Source organism: Trichechus manatus, unplaced genomic scaffold (genome assembly GCF_000243295.1).
Source record: "Trichechus manatus latirostris isolate Lorelei unplaced genomic scaffold, TriManLat1.0 scaffold00014, whole genome shotgun sequence".
NCBI lineage: Eukaryota > Metazoa > Chordata > Mammalia > Sirenia > Trichechidae > Trichechus > Trichechus manatus.
The window spans coordinates 20,174,700-20,196,509 of record NW_004443950.1 but is presented as its reverse complement, the minus strand read 5'-3'; the positions used below and the strand labels follow the sequence as shown (position 1 = coordinate 20,196,509).

The 21,810-nt window shown below is 39.8% G+C and overlaps 1 protein-coding gene across 9 annotated transcripts in view; it reads left to right on the top strand.

Moving 5' to 3' along the window:
• DPY19L3 (dpy-19 like C-mannosyltransferase 3) overlaps positions 1–20,687 on the top strand; it is a 73,906-nt gene extending 53,219 nt beyond the window's left edge. For 7 of the 9 annotated variants that reach the window (XM_023726949.1, XM_023726950.1, XM_023726946.1 and 4 more), the window contains 5 exons: positions 539–595; positions 4,580–4,662; positions 14,444–14,576; positions 17,195–17,353; positions 19,215–20,687. In XM_023726949.1, coding sequence (XP_023582717.1) covers positions 539–595; positions 4,580–4,662; positions 14,444–14,576; positions 17,195–17,353; positions 19,215–19,376 — 594 coding nt within the window. In that variant the 3' untranslated portion in view covers positions 19,377–20,687. Of the gene's footprint in view, positions 1–538; positions 1,567–4,579; positions 4,663–14,443; positions 14,577–17,194; positions 17,354–19,214 lie in introns of those variants that run through there. The other 2 variants (XM_023726948.1, XM_023726953.1) reach the window with 2 other exon arrangements.
• The last annotated feature ends 1,123 nt before the right edge of the window (positions 20,688–21,810 follow it).

Here is a 21,810-nt window from a genome sequence, read left to right as displayed (position 1 = left end):
ATTCATTATTTTTCAACAGTTGCCCATACCTCAGTCTGATAAAATGGACACTAAAGTTTGAAGCTGAAATAAGTAATTGATACATTGTGAATGTATAGGGAATTATATTTTAAATGTATTGTTTTTTTCCTCAGGTCATAAGTCAGCTGTGTTCATTTGGAAATACTAAAAAGCACAAAAAAGAAAATAAAAAAATCACCCAATAATTCTGTTACCCAGAGTTATCACTGTTATTATGCAAATGCATTTTTCCTAAAAACAATCATTATTAAGAGTGTGGTAATGATTAATAGCCTACAAATGCAATTTTGAGTTGTTCTACCCAATAAATTCACTAGGTGGCAATATGGTAGAAGCTATAAATATAAATGATTGGAAGCCTTCCATCGACCCAGTTGTTTTGTATATTGGAGACTTAGGCTTCATTAAATTGCGTTTCTGTTGCTTAAAAAGAAAACAACCATATGTTTACAAAACAAAACCATAATGCAAAAGTATTCAAAATACTTGTAATCTAAATAGTGTCTTTCTTACATAGATATGTGTAATTCGATATTCAGTACCGATATTAATACTGCTGTATCTTTGCTATAAGGTAAGACTGACTTTCCTCATTCTTGTCATTAATCCATTTAACCAAATAAGTGCTTTGGCTCAATGTGCTTTGAGTATTATTTGGCAAGTAGAGTGGTTGTGGAGGTTATAATCGGTGTGTGGAGGTACAAGTAAATACCTCCTGAGCTTCTTATAGCAATGGCCATTGGCAGGAAAACTGATGTTTCTCAAATACCTCTTAAAAGGTAAAAAAATTATAGCAAAAACTACTAGATTTAGTTGTTCTAATTAGTTTTGGGATTTAAATCTTAACTATTCTTAAACTCTGAAAATAAAAATGTTTTCAAATCTATTTTGAGATGAAGAAAGTAGAAAAATTATTTTCCCCCGTTACCTGATTTTTAAGAGATTTAAATGTAAGTGGTTTTTAAATGTATCTTACTTTAATGTGCATATTTTATTAGATGCTTAAAATCATCTTTGCAGCAGAGCCGGGCACATAGGAATAAGTGCAGTCTAAGATTAGCCTTCTTATCTGTTCTTTGGTTTCAGTAGGAAAGAGTGAAATTCTGCCTCTTCTCAGTTGACTAATTTCTGAAACAACATGAACTGTGCTTCAGTCTGAGAATATAAGAGAAAAATGAGTCCTGGATCAGGTTGGCCACCTGGTTACTCTTGTCCCATCACTGAGATTTAGAGCCTTGAATTCTCACCTGGGAAGGTAGCACTGATTGTTTTAGCAAATTGAGCACTAGCCCTCTCTTTTTTAAAAATCTTACATGTTTTTTAAGTGTAGATTTTTTCCTCAATTTTTTTTTTTTTTTCTTTTTTAAGTTAAAACAATGGATTTCAAACTCTACCATGTAGAGCCCCTAGTTTGGGAGATCTTGGGGGTCAGTGGGAAGTCACCCGCAGGATCAACCACAGCACCTCAGCTTTTGGTTTTAATTTGCTTATGTTTTCATGTAAGATTTTATTTCAATCAGAGGTCTTAGACTAAAAAAAAAAAAAGGTTGATAATCACTATTTTGGATGATTCTACTGCAAATTTTTTTTTTAGTATTTTTAAAAATTAGGTTCTATTATGTTCCAGTTTGTCAGAAACATCTACTGTTGTGGGCAGAATGCTGTGCTAACTCCTAGAAATACATTTCTGGCCCCTGCCTCTGGGAATTTTATTGCTGTAATGTAAATAAGTAAGTTATTCAAAACATCTGGAAAGTAAGAACTAAGGAATTAGAGTATATGTTTAATAATGAATCAGATGAATTTACCTTTACACATTGATCTTGAGGTAAAACACCCTCCTCACAAAAAAGATAGAGCTTAGCAAGGTTCTTGTTTTACCACTAACGATGTATGCAGACTATCACAGTCTTTCCCGCTGTCTCTGTATCTGTAGGCTAAGTTGTTTTATGTCTTAGCTATTTATTTAAAATTTTGTTGTTGTTGTTGTTTTTAAGCTATTTGAGTTCTCTGTTCTTGATAAAAATGAGGAAGCACATTGTAGAGGAAATAGACTGTGCTCTAGAGCAGCTGGTTTGCAAACTGTGGTCCCCAGACCAACAGTATCAACATCACCTGGAAACTTGTTAGAAATTCAGGTTCTTGGGTCCCCCCTCGAGACCCGCTGAACCAAGAGCTCTGGGAGTGGTGTCCAGAAATGTATGTTTTAACCAACTCTCCAAGTGATGCCAATGCACTGTCAAGCTTGAGCAATCCCAGCTACAGAGCAGGGTTTCTCAACAATGACGCTGTTGACATTTTGGCCAGTAATGCTTTGTTGTCGGGGACTGTCCTGTGCATTGTAGGATGTTTCACGGCATCCCTACTATCTGCACAGAGCTACTGGATGCCAATAGCACCCCTACCCCAGTGTGACAATCAAAAAATCTCTAGACGTTGCCAAACATCCCCTGGGGGTTGGGGATCCCCCTCCCCCCACGGTGAGAACCACTGCTGTAGAGGAACCAATGATAGCACTGAAAAAGCCATCATTTCCAGGAAGTCTTCGTCGATTTCCCCTGAGGAAGAGAGATGGTATTCTAAAGAATCCTCCAAAAATCTGTTGGGCCAGTCTCTCTCCGTACAGGAGGAGGAATCCTAACGTCCATCTTTCCATATGTAAAATAGTTTAGATAGTTATCTCAAAACTTGTAAAATACAAAATTACAAGTTAAGTATTTTATATATATTTTTTAAAAATGATTGCCATCAATTTGGTTCCGACTCATAGCGACCCTATAGGACAGAGTAGAACTGCCCCATTTGGTTTACAAGGCTGTAGTCTTTATGAAAGCAGATTGGTCACATCTTTCTCCTGCTGAGCAGCTGGTGGCTTCGAACCGCTGACCTTCTGGTCAGCAGCCAAGCACTTTAACCACTGCACCACCAGGACCCCTTTTATCTATATATTAGGGTTACTGTGAATCTGAATCTATTTTTCAACCGTTGACCAGGTTTTTCTGTAAGTAATGTGAATTCATATCTTTCAAACCCTGATTTGAGTTTTACAAAGCAATTTTAATGTCAGTTTCAGAATTTCTTGAGCACAGTACCAATTTTGCTGTATCTCTCTTTTGGATAGTCCTATTTAAAGGGGAAAAACATGTACTAGCCTTTACATTGAAGTTAAGATATTTAATAAAATTACTACTCTAGTCTTCAATTACCTATTTAGGCTGCTGAAATCTTATATAAGCTGTTGCTGATAGTTTAAAAACAACTTTAGTTAATTTAACACTGACTTTCACAGGAGTTTACTGTGAGAATATGTTACTAGATTTTTACATTTTCAGAATTAATGCTAGCAGCTTTCAAACTAGAAAAATATCTAATATCCATCAAGTTCACAGATTTCAAAATATGTTTTATACCAAAAGGTTTAGAGCATACCATTAAAATTAGGTATTCTGTTGATTATCAGAATTAATAATGGATTGTTGAATATTACAGGGGTATTATCTGATCAATAGTTTTTGCTACATCTCTTCCAAAAACCAGAACCAGAGGTGCTGACACCTGATTTCCCATCTCCAGCAGTTTTCCGGATTGACTCACTCAGGAAACAAGATGTGAAGGAGCAGTAAAAATGACCAGAGCTGAGATGACAGGACAAGAAAGCGATAGGGCTAAAACACAGCCACGGGTCTGTCAGGTGCTACTTTGGGTCTAGTTAGTGGTTCTTAAGTCAAATTACTATCTTTTCAACATCACTGAACTATAAATACGTTGTCAGTGGTCTTCTGGTACAGTATGCCAACATATGAAGTGAATTCTGCAGTTAGCCTGAAGAGGTGTATAGATGATCGGATCTTTTTAGTCAACCGCCAGTTGATAAAACAGTTACGATTGAATTAATTGTTGAATTGAACATACATAGTTATATTAGATAGGCAGTAAATACAGAGTGTACTTTTACATTTTATCTGCATAACTTAAGTAACTCAAGTTACCTGGCAGACATCAGTGGTATAGATACAATATTGAAATGTACTGGATTTTCCTGCAGAGTCCTACTTTCAAATACCCTTCCCTCCCGCTGTACCTGTAATCAATATACATCGAACCATTTGTCTAGATTAGAACTGAATTTCTAGTTCAAAAAATATGATCACCCTGTCACTCAGTGAAAAGGGGGCTGGATTTGGAGTCAGGTTCCACATCTGCCACTTTGTGATCTGGACAAGTCAGGCTACCTTTCGGAGCCACAATTTCCTCATTTGTAGAACGAAAAATAAATACAGTGACCATGATGCCTGCTGCATCATCTGCCTCAACAGGTTATGGTGAAGAGAAAATGAAATTCTTTATTTGAAAGCGTTTTTGCATCTATAAAATGGTGTTATCTCCCACACATCTTTGTAAAAATGATAACAGTACCATTTCATCCTGGAGAGTACATTTTGCTCTTAAGAGTGGAGAATAAATTATATGCAGTCTCTCTTTTTTTCATTTAATCTTAGTGATGGTTGTGGGCGTGGGGTGGATTTTTGTTTTTGTTTTGTTTTGTTTTTAATTTCAGTTCTGGCCAGGAATGATGGATGAACTCTCCGAGTTGAGAGAATTCTATGATCCAGATACAGTGGAGCTGATGAACTGGATTAAGTAAGAAGATTTTTTTAACCTTTTAAAATTTCAAGTGCCTTTTAAGAGTCACTACAGACATCATTTGTTTTTGTTTCTTCTGAATTTAATTGTGAAGAAACATTCGTTCTTAATACATTTTTCTTTCAAAGTCTGTATTTGGAAGTAATTTCTTCTCATTCAGGAAATATTCTCTCCCAACCACAATCTCATGAAGAAGGGAAGATACTGTTTAGAGAGGAAAACAGCCTAGGGGGATAAATTTCAAACCACCAACAGAATTGGAAATAAAGTTTTATTTATCATCTTTGTTAAAACTTAAAGTTTTATACTATCTTTCTGCCACTTTTATCTTTATCATTTTTTTTTCACTTTACTACCATTCAAAGTTTCTATCAGTGTTGACATTTGAAAGTTTTCCTTGTTGATCATTTAAAAATTGTACTTTAAGCAACAGTTAATTGGAGTCCTAATAGCTCAGTTCAGATCCCATTTTAACTAACCATATTGTCCAAGCAATATGATTGCTAATCCTATTGTCCAAGAAAAGTTAAAACACAGCAATTAGAGCTTTTCCTCTGTCGATTCTTGTTTTTACCTGCACTTTGTTACTTTGCTTCAGCATTCAGCCTCAGAATGAAATCTGTGTGTTTCAAAGCTTTGTTAACGAAACCTACCTCCCATCGGCAAAAATAAACTCTAACACCCCAGCAGCATTGCAGTGCCCTGTAATACTCTATTTCCCTACTTTATAACCAAAAAGCAGCAGTGTAACGTAAATTGATGTTGCAAATCTTGTGTGGCAGATTCTGCAAGCATTGGCTGTGTTGTCTCCATCACTTAGAATTTGAGTCGCCATATTGGCACTTGCTCATGACTCATGCTTACTAACCAGTACAGTTTAGCACCGCTTGTGTATTAAGAGATGGTAAATGTCTGATAGCTTAGGTCTCCCGGGTGCAGTACATGGATTTTATAGAGATTTATGTCTAAAATATATATGTGGCTTTCATCCCAGTGTCGGTCCGGGTTTGACTAGATGCAATGAGTGTAATTTTTCACGTATTTCCAGGGCTGAGAGTGCTAAGCAGTGCTTTGTCTTTGTTTATTTATTTAATTTTAAATCATGGCAGATAATTATAGAGTAAATAATTCCTTCAGTATTTATTGTAGATAGGAAGAGAGGATTATTCATATAAAGAAAAGCTAATTACTTTTGCATTAACTATAGTCAGTTGAAAATTTATGACTTGTGCATCTGAAGGTGAGGGTGATATTTTCTATTTTTAAAATTACTCCATTGAATAAATATTCTGCATTCTACTTTGGTGAGTAGCGTCTGGGGTCTTAAAAGTCTGTGAGTGGCCATTTAAGATACTCCACTGGTCTCACCCTTTCAGGAGCAAGGGAAAATGAAGAAAACTAAAGACACAAGGGAAAGATTAGTCCAAAGGACTAAACAGACTACAACTACCACAGCCTCCACCAGACTGAGTCCAGTACAATTAGATGGTGCCTGACTACCATACTGACTGCTCTGACAGGGATCACAACAGAGGGTCCCAGACGGAGCTGGAGAAAAATGTAGAACAAAATTCTAACCCAGAAGAAGACCAGACTTACTGGCCTGACAGAGACTGGAAAAGTCCCGAGGGTATGGCCCCCAGATACCCTTTTAGCTCAGTAATGAAGTCACCCCTGAGGTTCACCCTTCATCGAAAGATTAGACAGGCGCATAAAACAAAACTAGACTAAAAGGGTGCAGCAGCCCAGGGGCAAGGGCTAGAAGGCAGGAGGGGACAGAAAAGCTGGTAACAGGGAACCCAAGGTCAAGAAGAGAGAGTATTAACATGTCATGGGTTGTTAACCAGTGTCATAAAACAATATGTGTACTAACTGTTTAATGAGAAGCTAGTTTGTTCTGTAAACCTTCAACTAAAGTACAATTAAAAAAAAAATTACTCCATTGAAATTAATGCTGTAGGGCACCCACTCTCTTGTAGCATCCTGAAGATGGTGGGTCTTCTGGATCTACCTGGATTAGCATTATACATATCCCCCCTTCTACTCCCTCTTCAGGAATTACTGTGGAGCCATTAAAAATTTATTCTAGCAGAGTCCCAGGTTGTTTTTGGCTCTCTGAGACTGAATATATTTATTTGTAGTGCCTTTATTTTCATACCTTTCCTCACAAAAAATTAGTGAAAGTCAAAGTAACATTTCTGCCTCTGAGGGAGTGCAGATAAGAGATTATTCTGGATGTAAAGAAGACAGTGTGTTAGTCGGTTGCGTATTTCTTTCCTTTGGGGACGTGGTGTTTGTTCCTTAGATTCTTCTACTGACAGCTCCTCTCCCTGGACAGTGCCTTTGTGGACCTACTCCCTTGACTTTTTCTTTTTTAGTTCTCAGCAACTGAAAGATTTGTTCACAAAAATTGTTTCCACTGTGCTCTAATCTTGCCTGGTTTCCCTTAAAATTCTTCAGATCTAAATTATCATTTTTGTAAAAATAGCTGCTAGGCATGTTTGTGAAATACGCTTAAGTGATGATGACTGTATGCCAGAACAGGGTCTATTTAGACACAAAGTATGTTTGTTTAAATCAACATTTAAATCAGCTCTGGTCCTTAGGCTTAGATTCCAAACACAAGTGATTTCTTCTGGTTTTGAAACATGAAATATGACCTTCAACCATCACTTTACTACTGTGTCCATGATATTGGTAGGTATGAGAAGTGCTGGAGAAAGGCTGTGGTCTAAGGCGTGGGGTTTGTCTGAAAGCAGCCGCCAGGCCTGTTCTCACAGTCAAAGCAGAAACACTCAGATGTCTGTCCTTAGTGCAGTCATGATAGCACGTATAGGGGGAGGGCAGGAGGGGCACAGCTGCCATCACTGAGTCAGGTCTAGAGAAACAGTGAGCCCCAGCAACAGTGCAGGTGACCCTTCTTTGGGGTCATTCTTATGTAAAGTGATGGGAAGAAGCCTGTCATCTCCAGTCTCTGCTTTATGTCCTTGATGCCGTAATGAACCACACAGTAGGCATCACCATTGTGCTCCAGGGGGCGCTGAACTTCCGTTTGGAGATTAAGGTCTTTCCAAGTATTTACTAAGGGCTTCTCTACTTCAAGGTAAATTGGGAGATTCCACCCCCTCAAGCAGGAGTTAGCTATGTACTTGTTTTTGAGGGGCTAAGATCTTTTATAGATAAGATAGCTGTAGATCATCCCTTTTATAGCCTAAAGGGAAAATAAAGGGCATCACCTTAGGATAACACTATTAATATTAGAGGGATCATACTAAAGGGGTTGGATGTTTGTGAAACCATTTAAAGCCTTAATATATAAAGTCATCTCATGTCTGAAGTTATAGTTATTAATATAGTTCAACAGATGTTTATTGAGCACCAACTACGTATATGTAGGATGCTGCATGAAACATTCACACATTGTGTAGCAATCCATTCTAATTGCCTGTTCGATAGGGTAAACATTGAGCCTCAATTCAGTATTATTGTCTTCATTCTTTTCTTCCATATTCTTACTATAAAACCCAAAACCAGTTGCCATTGAGTCAGTTCCAGCTCTTGGTAACCTCATGTGTGTCAGATTAGAACTGTGCTCCTCAAGGTTTTCAGTGACTGATTTTTCAGAGGTAGGTCACCAGGCCTTCCCAGGCGCCTCTGGGCAGACTCGGACTTCCAGCCTTTTAGTTAGCAGCCAAGATCACTGACCATTTGCACCACCTAGGGATGTCATTTTTACCACAGGCTCCATTTTAAAAGGTGCAGAGGCTTAGCAGATTCCAGTGGAAGAATTTTTTTTTAGAGTCCTAGTTTTTAATAATGGAAAATGGTCTATACTTCAGTTTTTTAGAGGAGTAGAGACTTAAATATAAGTGTAAAACAAAGAATACTTAGGAATTAAATTTCTCGTTACTCTGCAAGGACATTTTGTTGAAATCAGGTCCCCAAGGTGTGATAACCCCAGCTGCCTTGCCTGTGTGTGCTCACCTGGTTGCCCGCCTTCCACATTATGCTGAGGTGTGCTTCATGCTTTGTTTTCACTCAGATTTAAACACTGCATTCATATTTACCTCTCTTTGCTGATAATGTTTCCTGGGTTTTTTCACCTTCAGATATCTGTTTCAGCAAACACCAGGCAGTGTTTTTATAGGTTCAGTGTGTGACTAGAAAGCACATTCATTTCAGCAAGGCTGAATGCCACCATAATCAGTGGTTCATGCCTCATTCCTTTGTGTCCTTGACTATTTCATTTTTGTTTCCTGAAATTTTTCTTTGACATTGTGCAATTAAGATAGATGGATCAACAGATTTGGACATTTTGAGGTGTGACATTTTAACTACTTAGCTTTAGGATAATTTCACCAGATACAGTCTCTTTCCAATAATGAAGCCTACGTGTACAGTATTTTCTCAATGGGAGTGAAGAAAATGTACTAGATTTCCTTTACATTTAATCAAAGCAGAAGTAATTACTGCATGTTTTAAATATGATGTAGGTTAAATTCAGACCTTAAATGCCTGTAAACCTCTTTTATATTTAATGAATCATTTTGTAGTATTTGCATAATTCTATAAATTTTTGAAGTGTAGATAAAGCAAATGCTCACACATTATATTATAATGCTCAGTTTACCCATTAGTTCAACAGTAATTAACTTGCTGAAGCTTAGAGCTTCAAAAATAAATGAGATTATTTGTTCAAAATGCCATCAGGTCTTCCAGAAATGACATTTAAATTATATAATGTAAATCCATTTGACCTGTGAGCCCTTGTCATTATTTGGTGACATTTCTTACAGAATAAATTGTTTGCAGGTTGGGCAGCCTGCTATGGAACTTGGCAGAGAGCTATAAAAACACATTATCCTTTCATTTTATACATCATTTGTTCAAACATTTGTAAAAATGGCTTTGTTTTTCTATAATAGAGAAGTGTCATTCAGTAGTTAAAAGCACATTAGCTGTTTTAGATAACAGACCACAGACTGTATCAGACAGTGTCTGTGAAGGAAGAATGCCCAGCCTTCTCTGTCTTACCACATATTTGAAGTTAAGGACAGAGAATCCTTCCTCCCTTTGTCCACTAAGTTGCCACAGAAGATAGAAAACAGCATAAATATAGGTATTTAAAGTTTAGAAGATGTGTGATTGTTTTTCATTTTGTCCTGTTTTGCTTGTTGTGTTTACTTTTGCATTTGCTTTAAAGATGAAATTAAATACTTAGAATGGAGGTGAAATATCCCAGGTTTCCTGTGGGGCAAGTGTGTAAAACCAAGTAAAAGAGAACAAAGCGAATGAACCTCATCTCCTCTGTCCTCAGAAGTCAGTACTTGTCAAAGAATTGTTATCTCTAAGTCATTATAGGCATGAGGGTACTTGCGTTTTGCTACTTTACAATAAAATCAGGGAGTTTGGTGAGAGTATGTTAACGAGCCAGAGTTATGTGGCACTAACAGTTTAACAGATTACATCCCTTTTAAACTTTCTGACTCTTTGCTGAGAAGACCAAACATTAAGACATGTTACAGTTTAATGAGCTTTGTTCCGTTTTTTCTCAGCTCCATCGAGCACGTATGTGACATGTCACCTTATACTTCGTGATGGTGGCTCTGCTTTGCCTGGGGGACTGCACCCACTCTGGGTGGGTAGGGGATGGAGTGACTCAGGTGTTCTTACAGCTTACTGAGGAGAGAGGCGTGTTTATGTCTACTGTGTTTGGTTTACAGCACAGCTAAAGGTCTACAGAAAACACTAATAAATGTGGGATAGACTAATTGCTGGTTTATTTGAAGTGTTTGCCCATAACTGGAGCTGAGTCTGGCTCTGTTAGCTTGTCAGCTTCTTGAGGACAGGCACACCATGTTTGGCAGCCCAGCACATAGTAGGCCCTCAGTAGTATTTCCTGAATGAATAAAGAGTAACTCTGTAACTCCCCAATGAGCAGCTGAGGACTTTTGGCATTGTGAACCATATAATTCATTGAAGCATTATTATTATAATCCAGGAAGCTGGTGAAACCTTGGTCCTTAGCCATGGATAGATAGCAAGGTCAGCCATCTATCTCTGCCAAATGTGCTTTTCCCCTTAAGAAAAATACCACATTCTAACAGGGATCCTAATTACAGAACATACAGTATTAACAGCTCTGTGTATCTCCTTGGTGCTGATGCCTCTTACATATTCAAAACAGTGCTGCTGAAACAGCCTTGCTGTATGAATGAGTACTGTAAGCTCAGCTGGTGCTCTGCCAGAGGTGGGGACCAGACTGACTTTCTTCCTGCATTCTGACTCTGTCTAGTCCGTAGGACCCAAAGCCAGCCACGCTCTGCACTCATGACGTTACTGTATCAGTTACCGTAGTGGGATAACCAAAGCCGGTTGAGAGTATACAAAAGGAGAGAAGACTTGCTTGGAAACATGATGCCATTTAATTCATATGTGTCCATCTCTGTTCTCTTCAGCGATGGTGATACACTGTAAATGAGGGGAGCGCAGTCTGTGTGGCATTTAATAAGTGTTAACTGAATAAAATGGAATTTCTGTAAAACCTTTCACTAAGGAACTCTGAGCACCTTCACGTTTTTATTTAAACCCTCATATTCCTCTGATCATGTGGGACAGATGTCAGAGTTTCCCTATGAATTACTGGTGCAGAGGGACAGAGCAAACATTTATTTGTTCTTGTGTACCTGGGTCTGGTTGTCAGAGCTACAACAACCTCTCAGGCATAGCCAAGTTCACATAAAACTTTCCCACTATAATCCACATTCCGGGCTGTGGCCTGGGGAAGGCAAAATGCAGATAATGTGTCACTCCCTGTGTGTGCACTGTAATTCCGTCACTTAAGAAAGCTTACTGGAAAGCGAGTGCATGAGAATGTTATTGCTAGGGAGAAAATCTTGAATTTTTCAAAAGTAAATTATTTGTAAATATCACAACTTGAACAGCCACTTCTTACTCATAGACATCCTAAGCCCTTAGTTAGATGACATTCATGCTGTGATCTTGGCATTGACTTGTAATAAATGCAACATACTCGTGAGATATGTAAATATGGCAGGGCTTCTCTCAGAAACTTCAACACCAGAGCAAGTTTCAGTCCTTGCCCTCTGAAAACATGGAGAACAGCCTGCTAGAATGGTTTCTGCAAAGGATGTTGAGTTTTAATAATTTCAATTAGACTCCTTCAAACTAACTCCATGTGAACTTAGTCTAGCAGACTCTTCTTTCTTAATACTGGAGGGATAAGCGTATCTCACAGTACTCCTAGTGGGCCTCTACAGTGAGTTCTGCATTGCTGCATTGCTGCATTGCTGCATTGAGGAGGGTCCAGAGAGGACGTGTTGTGTTCTTCATAATAAAAAACACACACACACATACACATCATCGGAGAATCCATGGGGGACGTGTTGTGTTCTTCATAGTAAAACACACACACATACACATCATCAGAGGATCCATAGAGGACATGTTGTGTTCTTCATAATAAAACACACACACATACATACACATCATCAGAGGATCCATAGGGGATGTGTTGTGTTCTTCGTAGTAAAACACACACACATACACATCATCAGAGGATCCATAGGGGACATGTTGTGTTCTTCATAATAAAACACATACACATCATTGGAGGATCCATAGAGGACGTATTGTGTTCCTCATGATAAAACACACACATGTACACCTCATCGGAGGGTCCATAGAGGACACGTTGTGTTCTCCATAATATAAAACACACACACGTACACATCATCGGTTTGCAAGTGACGGGCTAGGTTTCCAAAAATGGAAGAGAATTAAATAAACTACTAAAATTATATTTCCTGGGGAAAGTGGGGAGAAAGAAAAATGCTTTCCCATGTTCAGGGAATCTCCCCTTGGCCTTCCCTCATTGCTCCTCACACACCACAGGGAGGCCAAGAGTCATAGCTTGTGGTAATTGGAAAGTGAGATCATCATTTAATATTAGGGTGCCCTGTGTTCTTTAAGATGCCTGTAACTAACCTAACACCACTGCCAGCGAGTTGATTCTGACTCATAGCGACCCTATAGAACGGCCCCATAGGGTTTCCAAGGCTGTGTATCTTTACAGAAACAGGCTGCCACATGTTTGTCCCGGGAGCGGCTGGTGAGTTCAAACCACCGACCTTTCAGTTAGCAGCCGAGCGCTTTAACCACTGTGCCACCAGGGCTCCCTAAGATGCCTATAGTTTTGCATAATCAGGACTAAAAGGAAAAATATAATACTTGTGTGTCCACATCAGCAATACTGTACATTCCCATGTTGCTTAAGAAGATACTTGCCACTTCAGAATCTTTCTGTTCTTTTGTTTTTATTCCGTTTTTCTTAAAAGTAATTTATAGTAGTATCTGTGACCTTTTTTGCTTTTGTTTTAAACAAAAACCCTTGTAATTGACTCATGCTCAGTTGCAGTTTCTGAATATAATTTGTTACGTTTTAAGTTTAACGTGTTAACTTTAGAGCAAAAAGCAATGGCAGTCTTTTGATTTCTTCTTGTTAGCATCCACCCCTCTGGAACAGTAGTGGAGAGGATTATGGGTTTTAGCCTAGAAGCCTTAGACTCAGGAGCTACCTACTTCCTAAGATAATTCATTGTAATAGTAAAGCCATCTTATGAGGGAGGGGAGGCGGGGGGAGGACACTAAATAGACAATAGGTAAGTGGTAACTTTGATGAAGGGTGAGACAGTACACAGTACTGAGGAAGGCAGCACAACTTGTACAAGGCAAGGCCATGGAAGCTCCATAGACGCATCGAAACTCCATGAGGGACCAAATTGCTGGGCTGAGGGCTGTGGGGACTGTGGTCTCGGGGAACATCTAACTCAATTGGCATAACATAGTTTATAAAGAAAATGTTCTACATTCTACCTTGGTGAGTAGCACCTGGGGTCTTAAAAGCCCGTGAGTGGCCATCTAAGATACTGTACTGGTCCCACCCTGTCTGGAGCAAAGGAGAATGAAGAAAACCAAAGACAAAAGGGAAAGATTAGTCCAAAGGACTAATGGACCACAACTACCACAGCTTCTACCAGACTAAGTCCAGCACAACTAGATGGTGCTCGGCTACCGCCACCAACTGCTCTGACAGGGATCACAATAGAGGGTCCCGGACAGAGAGGGATAAAAATGTAGAACAAAATTCTAACTCACAAAAAAAGAGACCAGACTTACTGGCCTGACAGAGACTAGAGAAACCCCGAGAGTATGGCCCCTGGACACCCTTTTAGCTCAGTAATGAAGTCACTCCCAAGGTTCACCCTTCAGCCCAAGATTAGACAGGCCCATAAAACAAAACAAGACTGATGGGGCACAACAGCCCAGGACAAGGACTAGAAGGCAGGAGGCAACAGGAAAGCTGGTAATAGGGAACCCAGGGTCGAGAAGGGAGAATGTTGACATGTCATGGGGTTGCTAACCAGTGTCATAAAACAGTATGTGTACTGTTTAATGAGAAACTACTTGTTCTGTAAACCTTCATCTAAAGTACAATAAAAAAGATTAAAATATGAAAGCCATCCAAAAAAGGAAGTTATAAGCTTCCTAAGCGTTGTAGTAGTGAAGAGTCAAAAACAGGTGTGAAAAGTTTCATAAAATACTTGGAGTATGAACCAGAAACCCAAGCAGCTCCTCTTTTCCCAGCTCTTAACACTTCCTGACAAAGCTGGGTAATTCTGAGAGTATCATGTGGTCTTTTCTGTTGTCTTTGAGGAAGTCTTAGCTGTGGGTTAATTCAGACTCGAACGTCTTTCAGCTCTAACACTCCAAGAAAGGCCGTGTTTGCTGGAAGCATGCAGTTGCTGGCCGGGGTCAAGCTGTGCACAGGAAGAGTCTTAACCAACCACCCGCACTATGAAGACAAAAGCCTGAGAGAGAGAACCAGAGCAGTAAGGACCTCTTCTCGCTGCCTTTCCTCGCTTCTTGGGGGCTAGCAGGGGGCTTCCTGGTGTTTGGTGAAAACCGAAAATCTACACCCTTTGCCATCAAGTCGAATTCTAACTCATAGCGACCCTACTGGACACAGTAGTACTGTCCAACAGGGTTTCCAAGGCTGTAAATCCTTATGGAAGCAGACTGCCGCATCTTTCTCCTGCAGAGCGGCTGGGGGTTCAAACCGTCGACCTTTCAGTTAGCAGTGGAGCACTTAACCGCTGTACCACCAGAGCTAATGCTGCACACCTACAGCTTGTGGGTTTTGAGGGGAAATCAGGAAGACTTCAGGGCACGGGCTCGCATCTCCTCAGTATGGACTTCAGCCTGCCCACGACAGTTAAAGGCATGCTGTCAGGCCACATGCTCACCTCGGGAGGGGAATAACTGAGATAATAAATGCCTTGAGATGGACAGAAGATAGTGTTCGAGAGCAAAGCCTGAGAGCCTTTGAGTTGGAGAGAGGAAGACAAGGGCTAGACAAATACCGGTCACGTTTATGGGCCGTTTGTTATTTGTCTTAAATAGGTAATACAGCACCTAGTTAAAAATTCAGGACATACAAAGGGGCATATAGTGAAAAGTCCCCCTCCCACCCCTGTGTCCCACTACTGGATCCCCTCCCAGGAGGCAAATAGTGTTACCAGCTTCTTGTGTACCCTCCCACAGGTATTGTACACATACACAAATGTGTATGTACACATTCTTTTTCCCTTTTTTATATAAGAAATAATACCACATCTTACTTTTTTTGCACTTTTTATATTTTAAGAGATTATTACATATCAGTATAACTTCCTTGTATGGTTTAAAGCTGCCTAATACTACATTATATAGATGTATCATATTTTATTTAACAATTTAGGTTGTTTCCCTGTATTTTGCAATTATAAACAGTACTCCAAACAATAAACTTGCATATGCATCCATCTGTACAGTACAAGTATATATTTGCATTTCAGATTCCTAGGCTTGGAATTGCTGGGTCGGAGGGAACGGGCACTTGCCATTTAGATCAGCAGCGTGGAGAGCACCTGTTTCGCTAGCCCTCATCAGCAGTGGTGTCAGACTTCTTTGATGTTTTATATTGGTGACTCCTTAATCTTGGTAGTTGAAAGGTTGTTAAAAAGTCTTCTTTTGGAGTGATAGTTGACTTTCCTAAAAAAAATGACTTACACTAAGTCTCCTCTTGTTTATCAGAATTGTCTTAACTCACTTCTTGCCATCAAGTTGATTCCAACTCATAGTGACCCTATAGGACAGAGTAGAACTGCCCCATAGGGTTGCCAAGGAGTGGCCGGTGGATTCCAACTGCCGACCTTTTGGTTAGCAGCCGAGCTCTCCTGCTAAATTGGAATTTTCCATTGGCCCAAGTGTTTTAGATAGCCCCAAGTTAACTAGAGGATTGGGGGGTGCCTGACTCAGCAAACATGAGGTTCAGTCAGGAGCTGGCTTGTGCTGCTTAGATGCAAGAGGGATGCAGCAGAGACACACAAGATGCCCAGGGAGTCCTGTGCTCCTCCTCCAGGCTCCAGTCCTGTCCAGGTACCAAGCTCTGTGCCCTAAAAACTAACATCCTGCAAGCCCTAGGGCTCTTCTTCAGTCGAGACCTTCAGGTCCTTGGAATGCCTTTACTCTACGACCTGGGCCTGCACTGTATGGTGGCCTCACGTGTTAGCAATAGAAGCAGCTGGCCTCCGTGCCATCTCATCTGTCCATGCGGACACACTGAGTTAGGCCCTCGGTACCAATCTTGAAGCCAGGAGCCTATCATTAGAAAGCAGTGGGCAGCAAAGGACGCAGCACTTCTTTTCATGATTCCTTCTCTTCTCCCCAATTTTGCCAATTCCAACAACTAGAACAGCACCCCCGTAGGCTGGGTGTATTGGCTGAAGGTGTATGACGCTAGTGACGACTGCAGGTGGTGCCTCCCGGTGAACTGCTGCTGGCTGCTGCAAGTCGCTCTTGCTCCAGGCAAGCAAGGGAGGTAGAGAATGAGGGTCAAGTCTCATTCTGATCTAGCAGGAGGCGATGTAGCAGCAGTGAAGCAACAGTGCCACCCAGCCTGGGACCAAGGACCCCCATCAGGGCCCTTTTCCCCAACTTCTGTCCTCAGAACCTTGGCCCCCTCCTCACACGTTCCCCTAAAACTGAACTGTCACCCCTAATAGACTCTTTTAGTCTGCTGGTCCCCTTTTAAAGCTAGAGACTATGTCTTATTTACTCAGCCGCATTATTTGATGAAACCTTCTTAGAATTGGCACCTACCAATGAATATATTCATAACTGAGAATAATCCATTCTAAATCAAAATGTATTTGGTGTCTAAATCTGAATGTATTCAGTGTGACTCACTTTCCCTCTTCCCAAGACTAAGTAATTACAGCGTTCATTTGGAAACTTCCCCCATGCGCTGCAGGACTGCAGACGGCTGGCCTGGGAGGGGCGGGGAGGGGGCACTGTGCCACGCAGAGTCAACCCCTCTGGGAGGTCACATCATTAGAAGTTCCTCAGCTAACTCCCTGGCAGTTGAGTGATATTTTGCCCTTATTCCATTTTTATCTTGTTTTGAAAGGTTTATCAGATATACGCAAAGAGGTCTCCGGAGGAGGTGCATGCCCTGCTAAGGTCCTTTGGCACTGACTATGTCATCCTGGAGGACAGCATCTGCTACGAGCGCAGGCACCGCCGGGGCTGCCGGCTGCGGGACCTGCTGGACGTTGCCAACGGACACGTAAGCATACCCGGTCTCAGTGCGCGAGAGAATCTCCTGGGAGAGGCGGGATTCCACCTTCAGTCCTAAGTACCCTAAGTATTGTAAATCATTCCATACGTCATAGTACAAGTCAGGTATTCATTTTTCTCCTGCATTCTGCAGAACTCCTCACCTTGGCACTCGAGTGGCTGCCACAGGGGCTGAGCAAGGGGAAGATGGAAAAGGAACTCTAGGTCCCCAACTTCACATCAGACAGAGCAGCTCTGCCTTTACTGTTTTGTGTTGTGGGGCTCTGTGTAAAATCTGTTTTGTTAAGGTTTTCATTGCTAAAAAAAAAAGCAAACGAAAACTCAGTTTTAAAACCACCTCTCTAACGCATTACGTTGGCTCAGTACCTGAATGGCTGATAGCAGTGCTCCATCTCTCCTCTCCCAGCCACGGATGTAGAGGGGTGCTGCTCTCCCTGCCCTCTCTCATTGGGTGGCCTCTCTTGTCCAATGGCACATTTCCACAAGATGGTTTTCTGTGGCTAAGCTTATACTCCAGAGCAGAAAATATCCCTCTTCCTTCTGAGGAAAATGTTCTTGGAGCTATGCCAGGTCTCGAATAGAACAAACAGAAAATTTTCACTCTTTAGAGGCAGTGCATGCTGTGATTAAGGTCCCTAGGTTTGCACTCAGCTACTAATCTAAAGATTGGTGGTTAGAATCCACCCAGTGCACTGCAGAAGAAAGGCCTGGCAGTCTGCTTCTGTAAAGATTACAGCCAAGAAAACCCTATGGAGCAGCTCTACACTGTAACACATGAGGTCACCATGAGTCGGAATCAACTTGACAGCAGTGGGTACGAGTGCTGTAATTGGGTTTAAAAGTGGATAGATGTTTGTAAAATGAGTGGGACAAAATGACAAACGTAGCCTAAATCTGAAAAAAACTAGTCTACAGAATTTGATATTCAGATTTTTAAAAATAATTTATTTTATTTTTTGTTGTTGTTGAGAATATACACAACAAAAGCATACACCAATTCAAGTTTCTGCATGTATAACTCAGTGACATTTATTACATTCTTCGAGTTACACAACCATTCTCATCCTCCTTTTCTGAGTTCCTCCACCATTAACATAAACTCACTGCTCCCTAGGTTCCTGTCTAATCTTTCAAGTTACTATTGTCAATTAGATCCTACATAGATCTTAAAAGAGCATAATCCTCAAGACAGGCATTCTTTACTAGTTAAGCTAAACTGTTGGTTTTAAGAAGACTTCTAGGGATATTTTTGGTTTAAGGTTTAAAGATTGTCTTGGGGCAATAGTTTCGGGGGTTTATCCAGTCTCCATGGCTCCAGAAAATCTGGATTCCTTGAGAATTTTAAATTCTGTTCTGCAATATCCCCCTTTTGATCTGGATTCTTCTATAGTGAGATTCAGATTTTTGCCCAAGGAAAACAATGGCCCATAAGTATCTTGAGTTCAGAGGAGGTATAGACCACAGATTTTGCTTTGTGTATAGCTTTTTCTAACTAGGCCATCTAATGAGTTAAAGAACTTCCTCGGTCATAGTAACTTATTTCATTGGCATCAGAGGGACAATATAGTACATGCCTAAGAACAAGGAGACCTGAGTTCTAGTTCTAGCTTTGCCATTGATGGTGATCATTGTATGACACTGAACTTTTCCTTCTCAACCTTGATTTGTACGTCTGAAGGGTGGAAGGGATGGACCAGATGATCTCCAAGTAGCCATTGAAATTTAAATAATATAATTTAATTTCACTAATATATCATTCTTAACGGAACCAAATATCTATTCCTACTTCTGTTGTCTCTTATAAATACGATTTTTTTTTCAGACTGTGTTTGGATATGTTTTGGTTTCAGATGATGGATGGTCCAGGAGCGAACGAGCCGGATTTGAAGCCTGCAGGCCACCCTCGCTTCTGTGAAGAGATAAAAAGAAACCTGCCTCCTTACACGGCACACTTCACCAGAGTGTTTCAGAACAAAACATTCCATGTTTACAAGCTAACCAGAAACAAGTAACAAAGTTTTCTGTTCAGTCTCTATTTTTGATACAGTAAAATTCCATCATAATGAAGCTACATTGCTAGTTTCCTATATAATTAGGTAGCCTGCACCTTAAAGCTGTGATATGAGTAAGTTCTACAGATGTTTACACAAGCGTTACCACCTTTGAAAGTATCTTACACAAGTTCAAGTGTCTTTCATCTTGTCTTTATCTTTTCCATTAATGTTGTGTGGTGTAAATGTGCACAGTTTTCTCAGAGTGGCCAAGAGTTTTGTTGGGGAGATCAGTCTGTGTTCCACTGGGAGCCTGAACAGCCACATACCTTGTTGGGAATCAAAAACCTGTTCAGGATTTGAAATATGTTTAATCTTCAGTTGTCTTAAGACAGCGATGGCTGAATTGAATTGAGGGGGGATGTATGATGAAATTATTTAATATTATTTCACGTGTGAAGACCAATCAGTGGCTTTTTAAAAAGCTCTTTATTGTCCTGTTTTACCTTAAAATTTTATGACCTGTTTTCCGTTTTCATGCTCTTAACATTGAAAAAAAAATCATGTTAGGTCTTTGTACGTACCTGAAACTTTTTGGTTGAGCTCTGTCTGAAATGGAGTGTGTAGACTTCAGTAGTCTGTGTCATGTAGTATGTGTCATGTTGTATGTGTGTTTTTTAATGCTGGACACAGAAAAGTATTACAATTTCCATATTGTAAGTCCTTAAAGGGGCAGAAATGTATGTAGTCAAGTAGAATTTGTTACTGCTTAGTGTTTTCATTTTAAAACCTACTGATACTATTTAACCCTCTCCTTCAAGTAAGATAGTTCTGCTTTATTTCTTACTCATTTAAATTACTGGGTTTGCAAAATTTTGTAAACTTTTTGTGTTTTTAGCCTTTGTATTTTTTACAGCCTAGAACCTTGCAAAGTCTGAATATTTTTTAAATGTTGTATCTTAACTAATTCTCTGATAATGGTATTTTTAGCAGACAGCGTTTTCATACCAGGTTTGATTTGTGTCTCCAATCTTACTGTGAGGTCCTGCTAGTGTTATTCTTTTCCTTACTAAAAGGTAACCAAGTGCCTCTAAGTCACGACTACTTATAAACAATGAAGAAGATTATGTGTACCGGCTCAAAAAATTTTTGATAATTGCTTTTATAATTAATTTCTAATGATGGGGACATTGTAAAAGTTGCTGATAAAAGCATATTGTGCATTTAATTAAATCAAGATGGCGAATGAAATTCACTTTCTCCCCTGTTCTTCCCAGCTGGAAATGATTTAAATGCTTCTCCTTACAGTTGTATTGAAGTAAATTAACATATGCATCAAGATGGATATATCACATGCTCAAATAATTTTATATTCAGTTACTACTTCTTAGGTAGCATTCAAAAATTTTTTCTATGCTGTCATTTTGAACACAAGGATATTTGACTTTTATCAAAACTTATTTAAATAAAAAATTGACAGTAGCTGGGTTGTTAAATTATGCGACTGAAACTCCTGAATTATATCTTTCTTATACTCCTTACTAAGGTTGGAGACCACTGCAGTTTAGGGTGATACAATAATAAAGCATTTTAATCAGTACTAAAACTTTAATGAAGCCAGTAATGATGCATGCCTGTTGTAGCTGACAGCATGGGTCAGTACATCCTTCAGCGAGTGCCTTACTCTGATTGAAACCAAGCACATGTAAGGTACATTATGTCGGACTATGTGGTTTCATTTTAAAATTCTCTGTTACCTTTTCAGATATACTGAAATTTGATTTAAATATTCTTGTATGTGTTAGTCCAAGCATTTTAGGTATTTGGAGTCTTAATACACAATATACTTAAATTTTTATGTTACTCATTACTACATGGATGGCATACAGTGATTTTTTTTTCCCCATAGTTTAGGTGCCATTTTTGCCAAAACATTTAGTGTTCAGTCTTTAGTGAAAAACATAAAGTGCCAAAAAATCTTGCAAGACAAAATCCATACACTCTTTCCAAGACACTGTGACCATGTACAGTAGAAGTTTTTATTTCCTGATGACCAAATCCCTCAACAAATCATGTTAGACATTTTTAGTGCTCATCAGTATTCTCTTTTATGACCTTTTCGTTGGAGTACACGGGAAGAAAGAGAGGAAAACCATCCCAGGCCTGGTTCTGGTTTCCAGTCCCTGTGCCAAGCTGAAGCAAGAGACTCGTGGCTTACGCTCCATGCCATACAGACCTTGGCGACTGTGCCAGCATTTGGTAACAGCCTCAAGTTACGACTCTGTTTTTTGTGGATAGCAAAACTACTTGATTTTACTTCAGATTTAGCCATCCGAAGAACCTCTAAGTCCAATAGAAGTGCTCTTAACTGGCCTCTACTTGCATGACTCACCAGATCACCTGGCGGCCTCCATCCCACTTGTAAACTACTAGCCCCAGCTAGTAGCTAGTTGTG